Source organism: Punica granatum, chromosome 2 (assembly GCF_007655135.1).
Source record: "Punica granatum isolate Tunisia-2019 chromosome 2, ASM765513v2, whole genome shotgun sequence".
NCBI lineage: Eukaryota > Viridiplantae > Streptophyta > Magnoliopsida > Myrtales > Lythraceae > Punica > Punica granatum.
In genome coordinates, this window is record NC_045128.1 from 27,499,041 (window position 1) to 27,521,077 (window position 22,037).

At 37.4% G+C, this 22,037-nt stretch overlaps 1 protein-coding gene across 1 annotated transcript; it reads right to left on the bottom strand.

Moving 5' to 3' along the window:
- Positions 1-545: 545 nt before the first annotated feature.
- LOC116194175 (RNA-dependent RNA polymerase 1-like) lies at positions 546-8,747 on the bottom strand. Its single transcript, XM_031522927.1, has 5 exons — positions 8,548-8,747; positions 5,013-5,567; positions 2,719-4,625; positions 2,120-2,270; positions 546-1,577 (listed from the first exon to the last, which is right to left on the bottom strand). The coding sequence occupies exons 2-5, from the start codon at positions 5,526-5,528 to the stop codon at positions 747-749; spliced, it is 3,405 nt and encodes a 1,134-aa protein (XP_031378787.1). The 5' UTR covers positions 5,529-5,567; positions 8,548-8,747; the 3' UTR covers positions 546-746.
- Between the last annotated feature and the right edge of the window lie 13,290 nt (positions 8,748-22,037).

Here is a 22,037-nt window from a genome sequence, read left to right on the forward strand (position 1 = left end):
ACGAAATAATGTCTTGTGCTTATTATTTAGCATAAATGATGAAATTATATCACAATATTGAGTGGTAAAGAATAATTAAAATTCAAAATTTCATGCCCTTATATCTCTCATAGTTCATTCTTATTATTTAACAATTAAGGGCAATTCCTGAGATTTCCTCACAGATAACAATCACTCTCGCAAAATATATTCTAACACAATAAACACTTCATCTTTTTCCTATTAAGTGGGCGATAATTCGTAGAGATTTCCTCACAGATGACAACCATGAGTAATGCACACACGGGTAAGTGGCTAGTAATATTTTAAGTCTCAGCTAGAGCTGTAGATCAATGCATGGTTGCAAAGGAGGCTCAATGTCTAGTATAACGAAAGAGAAATCTAAATAACTAATAAATGGATATGAATAGTCTCACTAAGTATCAAATTTGCGATTTTCATGTCAATAGGCAAGGGCTAGCGTCACTGCACTACACCTCTTCTGAGATCATTCCTTAAACTTTTACTGCTTATATTTTTCATGCTTAAATTATAAAATACGAAACTCAAATATAATGATAAAATTCTATTAAACAGTCAATCCATGCTGATATACAAGTCTTAATATATAGTTTTGCCCATAAAGGGCCACAAATCAGTACTTCCCATAGGGAAAGCTCATCTTGAAAGAGAATTACCGGCGGCAAACCTCACACATCAGTAACAACGTACGATAAATATAATACAAATCAAACCCAAGACGAATATCAAGACAAGCTGAGTTCACGAGTGAAGATATCTTCACGAGACCGAGACCTCCTCGATTTGATCTTCTCCTTCTTGATTTTGATCAGCCTACCATAGACACACCAAGGGAAGCTCAGGTAATGGTCCCGCTTCAGACCCTCGTTATAGGCCCCCCAGTAGCTCGGGTGATATGTGACATAGTACCAAGCCGATGCCTTTGCGTCCAAATTCTCATGTTCCGAACCGTCTGAACCTGTTGCCTTCTCATTGAACCATGTCATTGCTTCCTTCCTCAGGGCCTTCACAGCCATAGAGATCGACTCCGAGTCCTTCCTCTTACTGAATGACTTTGACAACTTCATGATGTTTCCACTAAGTATCTCCGCCTCAGTCCTGATCCCATAGTAGTCCATGAAGTTGCCCAATTTGAAGTCGTAGTTGCCCTTGTAATAGAAAGCATCATCCACGTAATCCTTGAAGCCCTCAACTTCCATATCAGGATCATAGGACCAACTAGCTTCTTCCTTCGTGAAGGTCCGGAGGGAAGGGGAATCGGGAGTCATGTCTCTCACCTCTCGGAAAAGCTTCCCAATTACATTCTTGGATTTATAGGTGGACTTGTCGAGCTTCTTCATGAAGTCAGGATATTTTTTAGCATACAGATTGGGAGGGATCTCAGCAGGCACGCCTGTTTTGGGGAAATCAACGGCAACAGAGAATAGCTTTGCGAGTTTGATACACTTTGGGCATCTTGCCTTTGCACTGCTCCGGTCAGCAAACACAGTGTGAGCATTAGCTATTATTCCCAGGCTGTCATTGAGAAGGTAGTTCACGAAGTACTCTTCCACTTCCTGCTCAAGCAACAACCCGGACTACAGATTGATTTTTGTGACTCTCAACGGTCAAACTATAATGCTGCGTTTGGTTTCAAAATATGATTTTAAAATCATATTTTGATTTTGAAAAAGAATGGTATAAATGGGGCCCACCATTTGACTTTGTATGTGTTATTTTATTTTGTTGTAGAAAAAGAGTGATATAAATGGAGTCCACCCTTTGATTTTGTATGAGTTATTTTGTTTTATTGTGAGTAGAATTAAGTTAAAGTGTGATTTTAAAATCACGTACTATTCCCTGTTTTCTAATCTTGTACACCTCAGGATACGTAACAAAGTGCATTTACAATGATTTCCTGATTAGTTGATCAACAGAACCAAATCACAACGTGCCAATTTATGACTCTACACCAATTACATGAATGATTCCATGAAGCTACGTCTAAGTGATATGCAATATCATGTAACCAGAGGGCAAACTACCTATGGGATCAATTGTAAAGACCTTCAAGATCGTCAGATGGAGGAGCTAGTTAAATAGAAAAAGTCAGTGGTACCTCAATCCGAACATCATGGTCTAATTCAACCGTCGGCGCTGCTGTATAGTCCATAGGCTGATCTTGAACCGGAGGAATCAATTTGGAGTCCCAAGAAACAAAATAAAAATCTCCATCCAGATCACTCCCGGAGCATTCATTTGGGTGAGGCCTGAACTCAAAATCCAGTTCAAAAGGCATAGTTGATTACCAACCCATTTCGTATATAGACACAAGAAGCAAAGTATATGACCATCTCAGCTACTCTTAACATATAATTTTGATTCCGCTAATAACTTTCAGCTCAGCATATCATCTAAATTGTCATAAAGCTCAACTTTTGGCCTCTACATCCAGTGAGGTTATCTGTTTCATGGTCAAAGAACAAAGAGTGGATTCTTTCTTTTGGCTGATCCAGAGACTTACATACTCAGAAAAAGGTATACAAGAAGATTACAAGAGGGACTGATAAAACAGAAATGTTAACCAGAGGCATAACGATCTCAAAGAGGGACTGATAATTTTGCAATGACTGAATGACTATAGGCTCCAAGTAGAAAGTCTGTTCCAACACATCATATACATAACATAAAAAGAAAAGAGACATGCAACCAAAGTACCTCATTCCTTTCTGGGGGAAAACAACGCAATCCACCATATGGTGCAAAGCTGGTACATTCACAGCTCTGAGAACTCGGACATCACCAGGATGTAGGCAAGGGTTCTTTGCGACCACTACTTGTCCCTGGACGACAAAAGATTCATCTGATGCTGTACCAGTGTGCATGTAGGTATTATCCTGCAACTGTCCCAGTTTTCGACGCGAAAACTGCACAAATACCTGTCCATACTCTAAGGTCTGGGTCTCGTCCAGGCAACCCATCATTGATCTCCCTTCAGGTATAAAAATCCCGGTCTTTTTCCTCAGGACAAACAGCTTCGAAGCACGGAAAGTACGAAGCATCATTGACAGGAATGGTTCCTTGTCCGGCTCATACCCACACACAAGCATCTGCTTGAGGACCTCAGTATTCTCACCAGGAGCCATGAGATCTAGAGCTTCCTGCGCCTTCAGTGGATCTGTTAGAATGGAGTCTAACTGGTCCACAGCTTCTCTCTGTTTTTGCTCAAAAACGCCATCGGGAACGCCAAGAGTTGAGAGGAGAGTGATGATCTGTCTGTTTAGAAAGCAGGGTTGGTACTTGCTCCATGCCAAGACATTCAGTTTCGTGTCTGAGGATTCATACTTTCTCATGCTCCTGCGCAGTGATAACTTCACAGGCGAGGTCGGGTCAATGGCCACAACACCTTTATATCCCCCGTATTGTATTTGAAACGCTGATGGATTATAACCTTTAAAGCCGCATTTTTTTGCCACTTTCTTTGCAAAATCATCAGATATTTTCCCGATCCCATCAGAAAAAATATAGCGCTTGTTGCCACAAATAACCTCAATATCCGGAATTTCTTCAGTTTCATACCATTCCACAGAAAGAGTTTCAGTGGATGAGCTTAAGGATTGGCCTAGTCGTGCAGCATATTTTGCCACGTTCCTGATTTGATGGAACTCACCCAGGGATTCCCTAATAGTATCAGCTGTGCATCCATCTACAGGAGCAAACATCCATGCAGAATTTTCACGCAGCTGACTGGAGGAGAAAGCAAGGAAATCAAACTTCTTATCACCTATGGTTATTCCATTCTGAAGGGTAGACAGAATTCTCCTAAAAATTTCTGTTCTCATACCACTGCCGGCCACAGAACCACGAGATAAAACTGTGGAATGGATTCTATCGTGATCTTCGTCCACGAAAGAGATCCGGAGGAAATTATCAGCATACTCAGAGTACCTCCGCAGAACTCGATTTGACACATTAACTTCTGGACCGGAAAAGTACACTTTGCAAGGAGTTATCTGAACCCTGTGAACATACATCAGGCCCTCATCTAAAGATATCAAAGGCGACCGCATATGATGCTGCCGTATCAGATTCATATTCATCATGCACATCACGTACTGCTCCTCCAGCCACCTCTTCGGATGGTAACAACATTCTTTTAGATAACACAGCTTCTCTAGAGCATATTCTATGAAAGTGATGTCAATTCTGTGCGGATTGACCAATCGATAGAAGGCAGAGTCAAGACAGGGTCCTGGAAGACACCCCTTCTGCACCAACAGATTGATCTTGAATAGTATCTTGTAGGGAATATCAACATCTACGGGGGGCTCCACGATAGGGACTAGGTTGAAATCACGAGAGAAACTGGAGCCACTCTTCATAGCAAATATGCCTTTAATTTCCTTATAAGCAGCGAAATTTTCCTGAAAATCTGGGAGATCAGACGCATGATAGATCTCCAGGCACATTGCTGAAGATTGCCCGATACAAGCAGACGGAGTAAAATCGGTTGTTCTCACCCATTGGTCATCTGAACCATTCCTGAAATAGCTGTAAAAAAGACTCTCCAGTACATTACGTGAAGGGTTTGCAGCTTTTCTGAATATACGAGGAGCACCGAGCAGCTGAAAATCATCAAACAAGGGAGGGTTACAACAGCATTTCCTAATCTCCATTAATATACATACCAGCCAAATATCATCTAAACGATCTAAAGTAAGAAATGTGTCTACTTGGCCAATCCCATTCCTAATCACAAACAAAAGAAAAGCTACAATCATTTGTAAAGAAGTTGGCCAGAGCCATAACATTACAATCATTTCTCACCATGTCATGCATCGCTACGCTTTACATGGCTCCACAAAATTAAAAAGCTGCAAAATTATTACACTATAGGTGATGAAAAGAGACTGTGCATGACCTACGGTAGTAACTGGGATTATTATACCATGATTTATCCTCAGCAAATAAAGAAAACTAAGAATAGTAACTATTCAAAACCATGAAAGAACCTGAATGAGCAGATAAATTGTGCGACGGCGCCATCGTTGTTGATGAAGCTTAATTTGCCAGATGTTCCCATGTGAAAGGTCAAGCTTATATTCCTCTTGATTATAGAGCAAAACAAAGTAGAATCTTCTCAATCCAACCCCAAAATCAACAGAAACATTCTGCTCTTTCCACAGGGTGGAGAAATTCTGCTCGGAAAGCTGATACCCAAAGTGCAACGTTACACCTTGTATACTATGTGACGGCATTCTCCGTTCGGGCACGATATCTCGGTCTGCCTCACTAGCAGTCAGATATGATTTTCTGTACCACAGTCGTCTACTGGCCAAACGGACTATTCTGTCAGCATCTTCAACTGTCATGAACTGCACGATTGCGTATAATCGACTGCTGCTTTTCTCTTGTCTGACTTTAATGGCACAAACCCTTCCCTTGCCTATTATATTTTCTAAAAATTCCTTAACTCTTTCTGCTGACGTAGAAGAAGGGAAGCCGTGTAAACGAATTGTCTTTTCCATAATTACTGTGCAGGCATATACTTGCACTTTGTTTGCACCCTACCAAGAAGAACCAAAACGAGATGATAGTCAACCTCCCTGTTACAGTAAACTAATTGTCTTTCCCATAATTACTGTGCAGGCATTTAATATGGATATGTTGATGAATGAATAGAATGGTCCATAATACAGGCACACGCGTTGTATGTTTAATTATATGCACACATATATAGATATGATCAACTACCAAAGAAAAAACTAATGTCTGTTGGTTTAAGTAGTCCGACGCTTGTTCCACTTAACGTATTATTTGTTAGATTGTCATTGGACTTATTCTTGATACATTATATAATGAATCAAAATTTAAATTTCATGGACAAAAATTATTAGAGTTTAAACAATGATTTTCATCACGTACAAAAAGTATAAATAAAAATATGAAAATAAATTTAACCATTTTTCATTTAGATTAGATAATTGATAGATATACATAATAAGCATTACGTAACGAACTTCTTCTGTCAATGTGTACATTACATAATTATATACTGTTCTTTTTGTAGAAATTCAAGACTCGATGATTACAACGAAATTAGAAACGTCTTAAATTTTTCAACAATGTAAATTTTAAACAATAAAACTAAATAAAAATTTAATACATCAGATTCTTCATTATTACATTATTAATGTGAAATATATAAGTAAATATACTTGTATCGTAGCAATTCTAAGATACGAGTAAAAGAACTTAATACAATATCTATTTATAATTTTTTAAAGCATGAACATCTATTATGAAAAGATACATCATTCGAGGCGTAGAAAAATCGGATGGTCCTTATATGAAGTATTTCCTAAAAATTAAGAAGAAAATTTAAAAATCTTTGTAGAAAATAATATTAAATTTTAAAATTGATACTTTTAGAGCATATTAACTATATATTACTATATGTATCTATAGATGACATGTAAATTATATTAATCCTACTGTACTTTAATGATGGGAAGTCAATGACGATCAATCACGGTTAAGCATATGCCCAAATTCTTACATAGAAGACTCCCAACAAGCAACTCATCAAATAAATGCAAGGCTCTTAGTAAGAAACTTAAGCTAATAACATAAATGTTGGTTGTTATTAAATATATATTAAATAATTAATAAGTAAAATATTTAATATTTTAATATATATGTTTAAAATTTAAATCTTAGCGTGAAGCTTAAGCTCTAAAATTTTTTTTCCATAAAATTTAAATTTAGATTCATGGTAATACAATTTAAGAGCATGTATAATGACAAACTTGTAAATAATTCATTAATGCTAATAAATAGAAGACCTAATTTCAAGAGGGATTTAAATGAAACAAATAAAAACGTTTAGGGAATGAAGAATAATTAAGAAAATAACACGTCTACTTTGGGAAATATATTTTGGGAAGATTATTGTGGAAATTAATTTCAAAAAGAAGACCATTTTGGTCGAAAGCTCTAATGAAAGAGCAGTAAAGTATATCAATGACTACCTACCGAAAAAAATAAAGGGTGTATATGGCGATAACATTATGTTGGTCCTTCAAGTCCTGAGACAGGTATATTAATTGATCCTTAGTCTCAATTAACTACTAGGGATGTAGGCACAAAGTCCAACCAACGTGGAATTCTAGAATATTTTCCAAACATTCTTTTTTTTTTCTTTTGGTTCTTTTTGGGAAAAGTAATATTCATTTTTAATAATAGTAATAGAAAAAAGAATTTCACTATTTTCAGGATTAAAGGTTAACAGTTCTTAAAATTAAAGAGACTAAATCAATATAAGGAAAAAAATAAAAAAGGAGAAACAATGGAACCATAAAATTGGCCGCCCACCCAAAGCCTGGTGGTTTGGTATCATAGAAAACAGGCCTGGCCATCAGTAGTGATGGGACACTAGCGACCCATCACAGGACTTCTCTGCAATGGGGCAGCCGGGGTGCGTCGAAGTGCATCCCCTTGAGGCACCCCATACATGGAGGCTAATTCCAAGGCTGCCCCACCGATCACTACTTGAATATCTCGTATTAGAGTCACACACGTTCTTAATTTCAGAAAACACCTTAACGGAAACTTGTCTCCATGCAGTTCTTCGTAAAGGTGAGAGGTACTCCTTACATACATGCAGATGCTACTCAATTGTCTCTCTGATTTTCTCTATTTTATTTTATATTTTATTATTTTTTTTGGAGTGTTTGTTCATTATGCCCACTAATTCTTCGAGCAACAATGACAAGTTTATGCTTACATTTACCCCTTTCTGCAATAGAAAATGGTAGGCAAGTAAAATTTTGTTGAGTTTCCTTAAGTTGTAAGTTTTCAGCCAATGAACTTCCTTTCATGTCTGCAAAACGATATACCATTCCTCTGCTAACTTCTGCACAGCTCTGGCAAATTTGATCTCTTGTACATACATAATTGACAGGCACCGGTTTGAAGTTATACCACTTGAATCTACAAGATATAAATACTATCCGCTTAACAAATATGCAATTTCCATTTCAACCCAACCGATATTCGAAAAAAGGTAGTGACTATGGTGCTAGCTTATATCTTACTAATCTCCAAAACCAGCGCAAGTTTTAAAACAGATCCGCGTCTTTCATAATCACAAGGTATCAAAAGGAGAGAAGCTCAAACCGAAAAATTAAGCAAATTCTGGGTACATTTGGCATCAGCTGCAAAAATGATGCTTCATTTAAATGGAATGATAATGGGGAGAAATAGAATTATCAGTCCTCAAAAATGTCATCCCCCAGAACTATATTTATCGGACATTTCAGCAATAAAGAACTAGAACGTATGCACCCTGCCGCTCTTAGTCCAATGTGATTGAACACAGTCGATCATCGAACTAAAGCATGATCATCTAACGCGGTCGCTACTGGTTCACAGTCAAAGAAGTGGCAACCATAGAGACTAAAGCATAAGGGTCAAGCCTCTTCATTCACTCTGTCAGTACTATATATCTACAGTGACAGGCTAGGGTTCCGAGTTAAAGAAGATTACCAGCTCAAGAAGGGGAGCCCTCACCGGTGTACGGTGAAGCTCAGGAGGGGGAGGATAATGCCGGTTACGGAGAGGAAGAGACGGACTCCGAGTCAAGAAAGAGTCCCCTCTCTCGCTTGACTTGCTGCTTCTTCCAGCCTTCTAAGGAGAGACAGCATCTTAAACCGTTAACAGATGCTTCTCTCTGAGTCAACTTCCCAAGCAAGTTAATGAGCTTAGCTTCTCAGCGGCGTCTATTGATTATATTCTTTCTTGGAAGGGCAAAACTCGGGATTCCCTCCGTGGGCCCCAGCCCTTCTGCTATGTGATCCACAAGTTTGTGGTCCTCATCCAATGATCCTCATACTTTTAAATATTATGATCTGATCCCTGAATATTGAGAACATCCCGCAGTGCCCTCAAATCGTTATAGCGTGTTATTTCAGAGAATATCCGGAAAAATAGATAACCTGAGCATCACACCATGTGGCAATGAGGATCCACAATCCTTGAAGTTCGAGAATGTTTCATTTTACCTTATTTACACCGAAATTATACAAATGTTCTCCCCATTTATGTAATTTAGTGATTCCAAACTTATATTTTTCATTTTATTTCATCATCTATATAAATAGAACTAGCTAGATGTACGACTTGGCTGAAAGCATGCCCAGTACAATTTCTATCGCTATTACCTCCTGGTTTATCGCAAGAATATTAGCTTGACAGACAAAAATAGAGATTTATAGGTCCCATCATCTGGAGAGGCTAAACCTAACTAGGTCTCCTATGTTGGGTTCTTTTTGGGTCTCATGTAAAACTTATGTCTTATAATAGTGTCAACGGCCCGGATTAGTTTATAAGGTATAAATTCGGATAGGACTTCACCATGTTTATACTAAAATTATACAAATATTCTCACTATCCATCTAACTAAGTGGTTTCAAACTTGTATTTTCCATTATTTCACCATTAAGATTAATAGGACCGAGTAGATATCCAATTTGGCCGAAAGCATGTTTAGATCAATTTCTATCGCTATCACCCTGTAATTTACAGCAAGAATATATAACTTGAAACTGAAACCCAGCATTTATGGATCCCATCACAGCTGCTAAAGTCAGGTCTCTACTGTTGTGTTCTTGTGTCGGGCTCACTTGAAAACTCTGCCATTTCAAATATATGTAGTAGTGTCAACAGATGCAAGCTAGATTTCAGGGAGTAAACTCGAACAAATGAAATTGTAGGGAGCAGGTTGATATAATAGCATCTTTATGGGGCAAATTACAATTACCCTTTTATAAACGTTCTGTTGATTACGATTATGTTAGTATTACGCGTATTGGTGAGATCATCTTTCCCAATCATTCCAATTGTCTCTTTAGGGGGAAAAGGTCAAGCAATTAAAAAAAATTGAGATTACCAATGTGAGTTGGTTCAAGCGGTTCGGAGCGTTTGTTTCCCTTAAACGAGATCTCAAGTATGAGCCTTGTAAATGGAAAAAATTCACGTAGAGGGCGTTTTATCTCTCAGTAGACTGATCTGATTCTACTAGATTAGCAAGGGTCCAATTAATATCAAAATTCACACCAAAAATAATTGAGATTAAAAAGAGAAAACCCTCGGGGGTCCACCCATTCGAAAGAACTTCTTGAAACTATTCTATTTGTTTATAAAAAAAAAAGGGGAGAAAAAAGTCTTTCTCAATCTCGCTTCGCAGGCATTATATTTACATTGGAAAAAAATTGAAATTGCTTATCAATAATGACTCCACCAAATAGAGAAAGCAGATTCACGTTCTCATTATAGCTTCTGGCAAAGAGGCGGAGCGAGGACGTCGTGATCGCCAAGCTCCGAGTCAAGGCTGAGTCCACTCTCTCGCTTGACTCGCCGCTTCTGCTTCTCTCTGGGTCAACTTCCCAATCAAGTCAATGAGCTTCTCGGCAGCCTCTTTGATTAAAGACCAAGCATTGACGAACTTGATTATGGACTGATTAGTAGAAGCGAAACGGACATTGACCCAAAGAACATTAAACCACCGGGCTTTAAATCGCGGTGGACCTGTGGTAAACCAGAAGATGAGTGCATCATCAGCGGCTTGAAGATACGTAGGAGGTGTTGCTTGTGACTTACAGCGCATGAAATCAAGCATTCTGCCAATGTTCCAGCCTGGAACTGGAAGCCCCCGAGCAAAAGGAGATTCCAAAGAGGAGAAGAAGAAAATTTGATACAGTGGGGAAGAAGATGCTGCAATGATTCAGTATCCGATTCAGAGAGAGAGACGCACAATAGAGGGAAAGGGAGGCGTACAACGGGTAAGCAACAGTCATCTGAAAGAGCACAAGTGAGGAGGGGGCAATTCGACGATTAGACTGAGACAGTGAGACCATGCGCGAAAGGATCCGCCAGGGCGAGAAGATATTATGATGATATTCGGGGGAGTGGGCTGTGCAGCCGGACCAAGGAGGCCGTCAGCTCTGCACTGTGAAGGCTGAGCAGAGGGGCATAAGCGGTTGCACTCTCCGCCTCCGAGCAAAGGGGTAAGGATTGGCCGGTTATGGCTGAAAAATGGCAGGCATTTGTGCTCATGAAAAGAGACGGTTATTGGGAAAGGGTCATGCGAACACTGAAAAAATCTTGGAGAAGCGAAATGTTACGTTCAAAAGCCACCACTGTGAAAACACACTATATGAGTTTTGCATTTTTTACATAGGGTATAGATTAATGTAATTGTTTAATATATGTCAACTATATAATTAATGTCCTGGTGTCAGCACCTGTTTTGGTTCCTAGCTCTTGAGGCCATCAAAGGGTTCCCGACTATGACCTTGCAGAACTGACAAAAATCAACTGGCAAATCCCGAATCACTTTTTATAGTCGGGTCAATAAGGTCAATTAGATGACCTTGGAGAACAACCATGCAGAAAGTCCCAGAAATCCCCCACAGATCTCGGAGGGCAACCAGGGAGTCCGAACGACGCGTGATCTCAGGGCTAGCAGAAGCCGACTCCAGCAACGTTATTCATGGCTGGCTCACTGGGCTATCAAAAGGTATCTAATAGTGCCAAACTGATGAAGAGCTCCTTCGAGCATATTCCATAAATCTGCTTGAGCTTGAGACTCCCTAGTAATCACAGGCTGCTTCTAGCAGCACTATTTATTGTCGGCTCACCGAGCAATCGGAAAGTATCCAATTTGGGGTTTCAAAAATCTCTCATGACTCCAAATAGAGGATGAGCCTCTCATATCGATCTCCGTAAGTCATCCCCACCTTCTTGCTGCACAAAGAACATTCTGCCACGACGTCCAAACCACTTGCCTAATTGGCAACTTAGGTTTTCTAATGAATAGGTCCAGTAAGTCCTAGTGACCCCAAGGACCAGGGAGGACATTTTCAGATCAGACTGCATAAATAATTTAGGCTCCCTAACCAGCTCCAAAAGAGTTCCAAATGTCACCCAGCAAACTTTCGGGGTCTGATTTCAACAAACGGAAAACACTGTGAGTTCCAGATACCTTAGGACATTTACGAAACTACCAGAAAGGTCCGACTGCGAGGCCTCTTCTAATTGCCATTTGTAGTAGAGGTCGCGAAGTCAACTGTTCCGCCCCTACAGCAAAGCATATCAAAACGATCGGCATAGAACACTGACACATGAGAAGTCCAGAGATACAGTTAACTTCTCTCAAATCACCCGAATCAATCAAGAGCGACTCTCGAGCCTCCGAACCTTCGGTTTATCTGGATAAGTAAAACACGTCGATATTGGGCTCAATGGAATCCTCTCCCGATGACATCGACAATGCGCCATCCATTTGAGTCACAAAAATCGAATGCGCAGCTGACCGAGACCCGAGCCTCCTCAACTCCCAAGCTCACTCGTGGAGCCCACAGCTCAAGCCAATGGTCGGCCCCTCTCTCACCCTGTCTTCTTCTTCTTTTCCTCAATTCATGGACTCTTGTTCCATATCTTGGTCACTAAAGGACCACCTCACATCTATCCCATCTCACATCTATCACATCTCCTCCTCTCCATAATATGTGGATCTAGTTCCCTTCCTTCCCTTTCAATCTCGACAAACCACCTCTTCTCCTCTTTTCATTCTTTTCATTTTTATTTTCAAAATCACAATACAAGAAGAGAAGGGAAGGAAGGAAGGAAGGAAGCAAGGACTCTCGAAAATCCACTTTCTCTCTAAACTCTCAACTCCCTCGTTTGCTCTCAAGTTTCAAGCTCCCTCCATCCCTCAAGCATCCAAGCATTTGGTTGCCTCTCCTCAAGGCCGAGATCCCCCACGCCGCAACAACCCAATCCTCCTCCTTCTACTACTAGGCGAGTTGTGCCTACCACCACGAAAGGGCCACCCCCGGCTCTCACTCTCCCCCATGACAAGGAGGTTACGGGCTAAGAGCCATTGCAACCTTCTTGGAGGTCCGGAGTTAGCCGACTCTCTCCCTAACGCCCGACGAGCCTTCTCGGTTTACCGTGTGCACCAACTATTCCGACCATTAAACGACTACTTTGATGGCCTCCTTCCCTCTCTCCTTTACCTTTCCTTGTAGGTCATAGGCCCCCAAAACCAACGATTGCTCCCGTAAGGCTCGACGAACCCAACCACCACCCGAAAGCCCTCTCGACTCCACTGTTCTGTTCAGTTCTATCCTGACCAGTCCTTGTACCTCCCGCCTACTCCGAGCGCTCAACTACCTCACCTGGAGAAGGTATAACACCCATCGACTTAGAGAAATTTGGACTTTTTATTTACAAGTACTTATGGGGTGATAAGGCAGACCCGATCCAACATAACTTTCATATTCTAAGTTTTATATCTGTTTGCGTGTAAATATCAATTTAGTGTGTGTGTGTGTGTTTACTGTTGGATTGTCGAATACTTGTTTTGGACTCATTTCTCACGTTTTTCCTTAGATCCCGGGTTTGGCCTTAATAAATTTGAATATCACTGGACTTCAAAACGAGTTAAAATTTTTACCACATTCTTGATGTTGTTTTAGGGCCCTACACAAAAATTTTCAGATTTTTCTGGGCACTGGATCTTCAGATAAAAAAAATTTACCAGTCCTTTTGGTGTTTCGTTATGATTTTGATAATTTTCGTGAACCATCTAACATTAAAACGAGCTGAAATTTTTACCACAAGTTTCTAATGTTATTTAACGACCCTACACAAAATTTCATATTTTTGTAGATGCTGTATCTTTAGATAAAAAATGTATACCAGTCTTTTCGGTGTTTTCGTTTGATTTTGATAGCTTTCATGAAAAATCTAACTTCAAAACGAGCTGAAATTTTTACTGCATATCCTTGATATTATTTTAAGACCCTACACAAAATTTCACATTTTTCTGGGTGCTGCAACTCCGAATAAAAATGTTTACCGAACTTTTTATCTATATAACAGATCAGATCAAACGTGATTTCAGGTGCTTTCACTCCTCAAAACCGATAAAAAACAACACCAATGGTCTTAAAACTTGTTTTTCAGTCCAGAAAACTCATTTCCGCGATTTCCTAACTTATTTATCGAAAATTAAAAATTAGTCCTTGATTTCTCAAAAATTACGAATTGGTCCCCAATATTTCCCGAGCAAGGATTCGGCCTCATCACACATGGGATGTCCCCACGAATGTTACCTAGCCAACAGCTATGGGTTTTGGGACATTCCAATAATTTTTTTTTTCAGTTTTTCACAAATCATCCCCATGTTTAAATTGATTCTTTTGAAAAAAAACCCAAAACACCAAACTTGCTTTGATGGAGACATTTGCACGCGATTCATTTTTAATAATTAAAACGGATGGGGATTAGGATTCAAATCGAACGGTTCACCAATAACTAACTCGATGATTTGAAGCCCATAAATGCAAAAGCACTCGGAGATTCACTTAAATTAATTAATTCCACACATGTAGTAAACGAGACAAGTCACTCGAGTAATTAACTCACTCAACTTTTAAATAAATCACATGGACCGACTATTAATCTGTAATCGATTCGACAAACCAGGAACTGATAATCGTGTCCTTTTCAAAAACCACAATTTTTAACAAACCATTAAGACACGTGGTCCCCGTAGCATGGACATCTAGGAAGGATTCGCACGTCCCGACTCAATTCTAGGCCCGATTTGTGGCGACTCTAGTCAGGACGTGGGAGTTCTCCTTGGACTACTTCCCGACAGAACAATCAGTCTCTCAGCTCGCTCAAAGTCTACATGACTCTGGAGGATCCATGAAACTGGTTGACGCTAGCTACCGACCTCAGTGGTCTGAATCACACAGTTTCGATCCCTTTTCAGAAATAATTTTCTGGTACAAGGGTACAATAATCATTTCTTGGTTTACTGACAACCTTAGAGTCAAAGTGATCGAAACACACCGAGCCACGGGGAGAGATGGGCAGCCCGTGCGGGTGCAGCTCTCATATGGATAGCCCTCTTTATTCGACTAATGTGTTTCGATCATTCTAACATGGACCAGGGCGCTTAGGAGTGTGGATTAGAGACGCTAGCGGGGAAACCCGTGAAAGGTTGTCTGATCTTTCATACAACATAAGCAGAGACCTTGGCACCCCGTGGTGTTTTTGCTTTCCTCACCTCTTAAGTCAATGCATTAGATCGGATTTTTTCTGTCATAAAACACTAAAAAACGGACTAATCACATATCAAATACAATTAAATACACGGAAACGGACGAGCCAGACCCTAGGCTTAGGCTTCTAGTAAAAGTCAAGCTCTGATCATAATCAGTTAATCTCTCAATGCCGTTTATCAGATAAATTAAAACGAATTTACACGTTATCGTACTCGACGAAGGGACTTTGTGTCCTTCGAGTTGTCTTTAAACAAAAAACCGAATTCAACATTCCCTCCGGGGAGGCCCATGGTTGGTTCTTAATTGTATGTACCCAAATGAGGCTTCCATGTTTAGAATAGAGACTTGTATGCCAAGTAATCGAGAATCAGAGCCTGATAATTACGTAAATTTGACAAATAACTCACCAATTGTCTGTTTTATTCTTTTATTTGGGTCGAGTTTGAACCCATAGGACAATATCAACCTGTGGTCCAACACCTCCAATCATCGATCATGGGGTCTAATGCCCCCACACACCGAGTACGCGCAACCTGAGCGCGACATGGGATCTAATTTTGAGTCACCATGTCAACCCGAGTAGCATCCAACTAGATGATGACTCGAGTCAGGGTGCACAAAATGAGGTTAGACGACTACCCCAATCCTGTGAAAATCTCGAGGACCGTTCGGCCCTCTTGGGACTTGTTGGTTTGGTCCGACCTAAACCCCGTTTCTCATGAGCCCTCGTTGCATTTATTTCCATTCCAGTCTTTCAAACTCTCGGTGAGCATGAGCGAAATATTGGCCGAACATGAACCAACTGTGATCCACTTGATTATTTGTATTTTTTTTAGAGTACAGTGCGAGAAATTTATTTGTATATTTATTCATGTAATCATCCCGGTTAACAAGCGAACGGTCTAAGTGTTGAACCGGTCGAGTCGACCTAAGTCCTTTAAGGATGAGTAAGCTTTACGTCTCTTGGTTTTGGCACGAGCGGAGAACCAGTCATCATGGCCTGGCGAACAGTAACGCAAGGAAGGCGGGTTGAACCCTCAACACAAGGGTTACCCCTATCTCAGGCTTTTAGCCTAAATCAATCGCTTCTCAATGAATTTACAGTGTCAAACCGAGCAAGACGAGCAAAACCTAATGAATGCGGTAAACAAATTAAAAATGACAAACCTTAGACAAAGTAGAGCACCGATAGGGCGTGGGGGATGTAGGCCCATACTTAATAGAATCCCTGAACTCGGAACTCTTGGTTCCGGAAGGCCATAGGCCTTAGTAAACTAGGTGTATTCCTTCCCTCTAGACCCAGCAACTCACCAGCTCTCAACCTTCGGGTCGTAAACTAATAGTGATGACTTCTTCTCACCCGCATCTATTTGTGTTCCACAGGAAGGTGGATACTCCTAAGCCCCGCGATCTTTCTCCGCACACATGCGTGCCGTGATGAGATGAAATTCAGGTTCACACTCTTGGGGTACTTGAAGCTTCCTTGTTGGTCAAGCTGTGTTCATAGGTAAATAAGAAGTCACGCAAGATAGAGCTAAGAGTTTGGAGATTTGAGGTATGTCATAAATGCTCATTCTCCATTTTGCAGTTATATATTATATATAGACTAGCGCGGGATACTTGAAACTAAAACCATAAGTTATTTCCAACAACTAATCAATACGTAAGCTGCCTATATATATATATATATATATTGAATTATAGACACTCTAATATGTCATTTATATAAAGAAAGACTGTTAGCCTAACGATCATAATATCTTGCACGAATATATCCTACTCAATTTTAGTATTCTTTGCAATATATTGTATAATCTCATGATGATATGTATTGAGCAACCGGTTCATATCATCCACATGCTTCCATTATATGCATAACATTACATAAAATATTAACATAAGTAGAAATAGTCTCACCACGATAACTAAGCAACCCAATTTACACCATCCATAAAACTCCAAATATATGCACAAGATTGCATTAAAAATTATATAGGTTGAAAAAAAAACTAGATATTTCATTTCAAAAAAGAAAAAATTCAAGAGGTCATGAGTGATGTTACGCTATCCGAATACAGGTTTTTATAGCCATAGTATGTTAGAAAAATGAAGCATCTACAAAATACATTCTATTATGTGAATATGAATTGAATATGGACAATAAACGAATAGTAACATGTATACAAAGTATCCACTGATCTTTTTATTAGATATTTAATTTTTCGAGCAGGTTAAGAGATGATTAACCAAGAGATGAGGGTTTGTAAAATTGACGTCTCATAAGTGCTTTTCGACTTTTATATATTATAATATATTTAGACATACTTCATTATTCCTTAATTAGCTCTTTTAGTATACTAGTCATTTAATCCGCGCATTACTTGGACTTTTTTGTGGTTTTTATTATATGTTGATATTTTTGTATTTACGAATTTTATAATAACATAAAACTTGAAATAAATAATCTTCGCGCTTTTCGAATTTTATATATTACAATATATTTGGACATACTTCATTATTCCTTACTTAGCTCTTTTAGTGTACTAGTAATTTAATCCACACGTTGCTTCGACTTTTTTGTGGTTTTTATTATATGTTGATATTTTTGTATTTACGAATTTTATAATAACATAGAACTTGAAATAAATAATCTCCGCCCTTTTCGACTTTTATATATTACAATATATTTGGACATACTTCATTATTCCTTACTTAGCTCTTTTAGTGTACTAGTCATTTAATCCACGCATTGCTTCAACTTTTTTGTGGTTTTTATTATATGTTGATATTTTTGTATTTACAAATTTTATAATTACATAAAACTTGAAATAAATAATCTCCTCAAAAATATCTGATATATAAATACATTGTGAAAATTCGAAAAAATAAATTATAAAAATGTGAAAAAATCAAAATATATATTAATGTCCAGTTGATGCTAATGGAATTGTCCAAGAACTGAGGGCTAATTACGAACGAAAGCTCGTCATCAATCGGATGAAATGCTCTTGTGAGTTCTCGTAGGAAAAGTTTAAATTGAATAATATATATATATATATATATATATGGGATGAACTCCTGACAGAGTGTATTGAAATGTTTCATATGTCCTTTGGAAACTAAAAGATTTATATGAGTGTGGACACAACTCTTCGAACAATTATGTTCCTCTAAGCAAAAATAATGTTCTTTTTAAAGGAAATCATGTCCCTTCAAAAATTGAAATAATGGTTTTTCTATGACAAAATCATATGTCTGTGTGACCCATTAAATTTCAATTACATCAAAATTTCCTGAAAGACCAATTTACTTATGCGATTCTTTTGTAAGGAACGCTTAGATTGTTTTTGTCGCAATGTATATTTTTATGGTGCATATAAATAATTATGCGGTAGAATTACAGTAGGGTACCAAAAATACAATGAGAAGGGAATAAATCTTGGTGAATATTAAGACTCATCTTGGTGAACTGAGGTGTTTTAATTGATAGTGAGTACATACATGGGCATAAATCGAAGATACACAAAATAAAAGAAAATTGTAAGCGAATGTATACGTGTATATTCTCACACATAAGAGATAAGAGCAATTTTGAAATTTAATATAAAATAGAAGGTATTTTCCGAACTAAAAAGTCAAAAAATAACTAAAGAAGTTGCATATTTTTATATAGGGTAAATTACAAAAAAAAATCCAAATTTTGTAAAAAGTCTCAGTTTTGTCTTAAATTTTGTTTTGTAACTGAAAAAATCATAAGTTTTCTAAAATATCTCAAAAATGATTTCCGTTATAAATTCCGTCAATTTTTGCCTACGTGTGACCTACGTGGACTGTTAAAGGGACCCATCATCAGCAACAAAAATTGACGGAAGTTATAACAGAGGTCATTTTTGAGACATTTTAGAAAACTTATGGTTTTTTTGTTACAAAATAAAATTTATGACAAAACTGAGACATTTTACAAAACTTGGGTTTTTTTTTGTAATTTTCCCTTTTATATATTGTATAGATTGTTGTTCAGAAAAATAAAGTAAGCAATAGTGTAAAGATTGCGGACCATAGCCGATGGAATAAGGATTTGAATCCATGTATGGATGTCTTTACTTCGGGGAAAAAAAAAACCGTCATAGATGGCCAACGTCCACACTATCCCAGGGAGGTTTTACAGTTTTATATGGAACAGATTCGGAAAATTTTGAAAGGATTGACTTTTCAAGATTCGAATACGAGGGAAGGACCCATGATTTGAATCAAGAGAGTAGAGAGTTCTTTCGGTGTAACTTTTTCAAGTTAGTGAGCAAACTAACATAAGTGATTTCATTAAAAATAAAATCAAAGAATAAGGTGTAAACTTTTGAAAATGTCAAAACTTTGGAAGGATTGACTGCCTTGTTTAGACAGCAGTCTATCACGTAAAATGATTTCCACCCTCAGTCCCCGTTCACCACCCGGGAAAAAAAAGAAGAAGAAAATTCCACCATCAGACCTGCCGAATGTGAGGGACCAATAATTAACTGCCCATGCTTTACACAAAAATCACATGATCTGCCACGATCTCTTGTTTCATCAATTTGTCGGAAGATTCTTCGGTTCAAATAGTGATTCTCAATAGGAAAAAGATGAAAGAAAACACGAAAGTTTCTGAAAAATGGCCAAAATAATTTATTACTGGCAATAAAATCAGAGAAAAAGGCAAGATGACATACAACCCAAAACTGAAATATATGGGAAGTTTCGATTGGTGGCTTGTGAAAGTCGACAAACCAAACGGTGTGATTGAATTTTTCGAATCCTATTTTTTTATTTGATTTTGCGCAGGCTGTGTTTGATTTTAAAGTTGAGTATAATTTAATTTTGATTTTAATTACTTTGTAATGATTGTGTTATTAAATTATGAGAAAAAAATGTCAAAAAGTAATAAATAATTGAGAGAAAGTAATGATTGTGTTGTTGAATTATAAAAAAAAGTAATGATTATATTGTTAAATTGTGAAAAAAAATAATGAATAGTTGAGAGAATTTAATATTAAAAATTAAATTGAATAATTAAAAAAAATTGAAGAAAAAAAGAAAAGTAATAATTGTATTGTTGAATTGAAGATAAATGGAGTTAAAATGGAATATAATAGAGTAAAGTTAAAAAAACTTTAAAAACCAAACAGGTCCAGTTTTAATTATAAAAACCAAACAGTCAGCACAAAAAGCGTACCTTGCATAGGAAACCTAAATTATAAGGGCATTTTTTGAATTTTTTAATTACTGTGAGGGTATTGTGGGAATAAAAATGTGGAGAAACAAAATGTGAATTGCAATAATTTTCTAATTATTGGAATTTTCAAGAGCAACATTTATTTGATGAAAATGTGCGTTTTAAAAACTAGCAATTGGTGCATGGGTTATGTATGAGAAAGTGCAAGCGGTCATTCTTATAAAAGGGGCAAATTATCCCATATATTTTATAGTTTTATATTTTTTTCAAATATATCATATGCTTTAAAATGACTTAAAATATCTCATGGCTTACATTTTTTTTCCAAATCTATCTCCCCGTTATATTTCCGTCAACATTTAACGGTTGCCACTGTGGTCCTTTTACCTGGGATAGATTTGAAAAAAATTTAAAACCATAAGGATGTAGTTGTATGTAAGAAAAGTAAGTAATGGGAAACACAATAATGAGTTCCACACTTTTATATATGTCATATATATAGATTACTTTTTAGAAAAAGCGTGCTCATTATTATCCCTAATTATATATGTAAAAGCATGAAAAATCATTCAATTAATATCCCCTAATTATGATTATTTCAATTATCATTTTCTGTAAATTTTTAATATTTTATAATTTTCTTTTGATTCCATTTTAATTTTTTAAATTTGAGTTTTATTTGATTCCTTGCAATAGATAATGCTTTCGAACCACTATGGGTCCATGTGCACTCCTTTAGCTTTCACATTGGCAGTTAGATTGGAAATCGTCACAGTCACAGGCGTCCAAGGGCAAAGTAGAATCGAGAGGAGGAAAAAAAAAGATGTGTATTTTTTTTTTCTATATTGAGAACGGAAGGTAGTGATAAAATTAAAGATATAATCAAATGTGATAAACTTTCATGTAACTTTGCCCTCTAAGTAGGACTAGGTCATAAAGGCATACATGAATTTCAATAATAATTATCATGGATATATGTATCAATTTGGAAATGCAATGATAATTGTTGTAATCAGTAATAACTTAGAAAAATTTCCGTTACCCTTATCCAGTAAAATCTTATCCCGTATTCTTTTTTCCTTTTTTTAAGGGAAATGAATTTACTATGCAGGCGGCAAGTCATAACTATGCCTCGTTTGAATTCAAAGTAAGATTTTAAAATCTTACTTTAACTTAATTCTACCCATAACAAAATAAAATAACTCATACAAGTCAAAGGGTGGGCCTCATTTATACCACTCTTTTTCAAAATCAAAATCACATAACTCATACAAAGTCAAAGGGTGAGCCACATACATAACCATTTATACCACTCTTTTTCAAAATCAAAATCTGATTTTAAAATATTATTTACAAACCAAACGCAGCATTAACTACCGTTGGTGGGAAGTTTATTGTGCATTTTTTATGTTTTCTCATTTGACTCCTTTCATCAATACCGAATCAAAGATCAACATATTCTAATGACAAACATAATTACAATTAAAAGGGCACATAAAATATTTATTCTGGCAATTAATCTCTTTCCTATATAGCAATTGGAGATTCTCCCATGATTAATAGTAAAAGAAACCATCACGGTTTCTTTTTTCTTAACAGTTAGATTCCCTTACATAATATATATTAGTTGTACACATGTCCAAGATTTTTTACATTGAGATTCACCCCTTCATAGTTTGACTATCAAT

Excerpts from the sequence above, each read along its gene's own strand:
- LOC116194175 (XM_031522927.1), bottom strand. The coding sequence starts at position 5,528 with ATGGAAAAGACAATTCGTTTACACGGCTTCCCTTCTTCTACGTCAGCA. Across the intron at positions 4,626-5,012 it reads CAATTTATCTGCTCATTCAG|CTGCTCGGTGCTCCTCGTAT; the intron begins GTTCTTTCATGG and ends GATGATTTTCAG. Across the intron at positions 2,271-2,718 it reads TTCCCCCAGAAAGGAATGAG|GCCTCACCCAAATGAATGCT; the intron begins GTACTTTGGTTG and ends TTTTGAGTTCAG.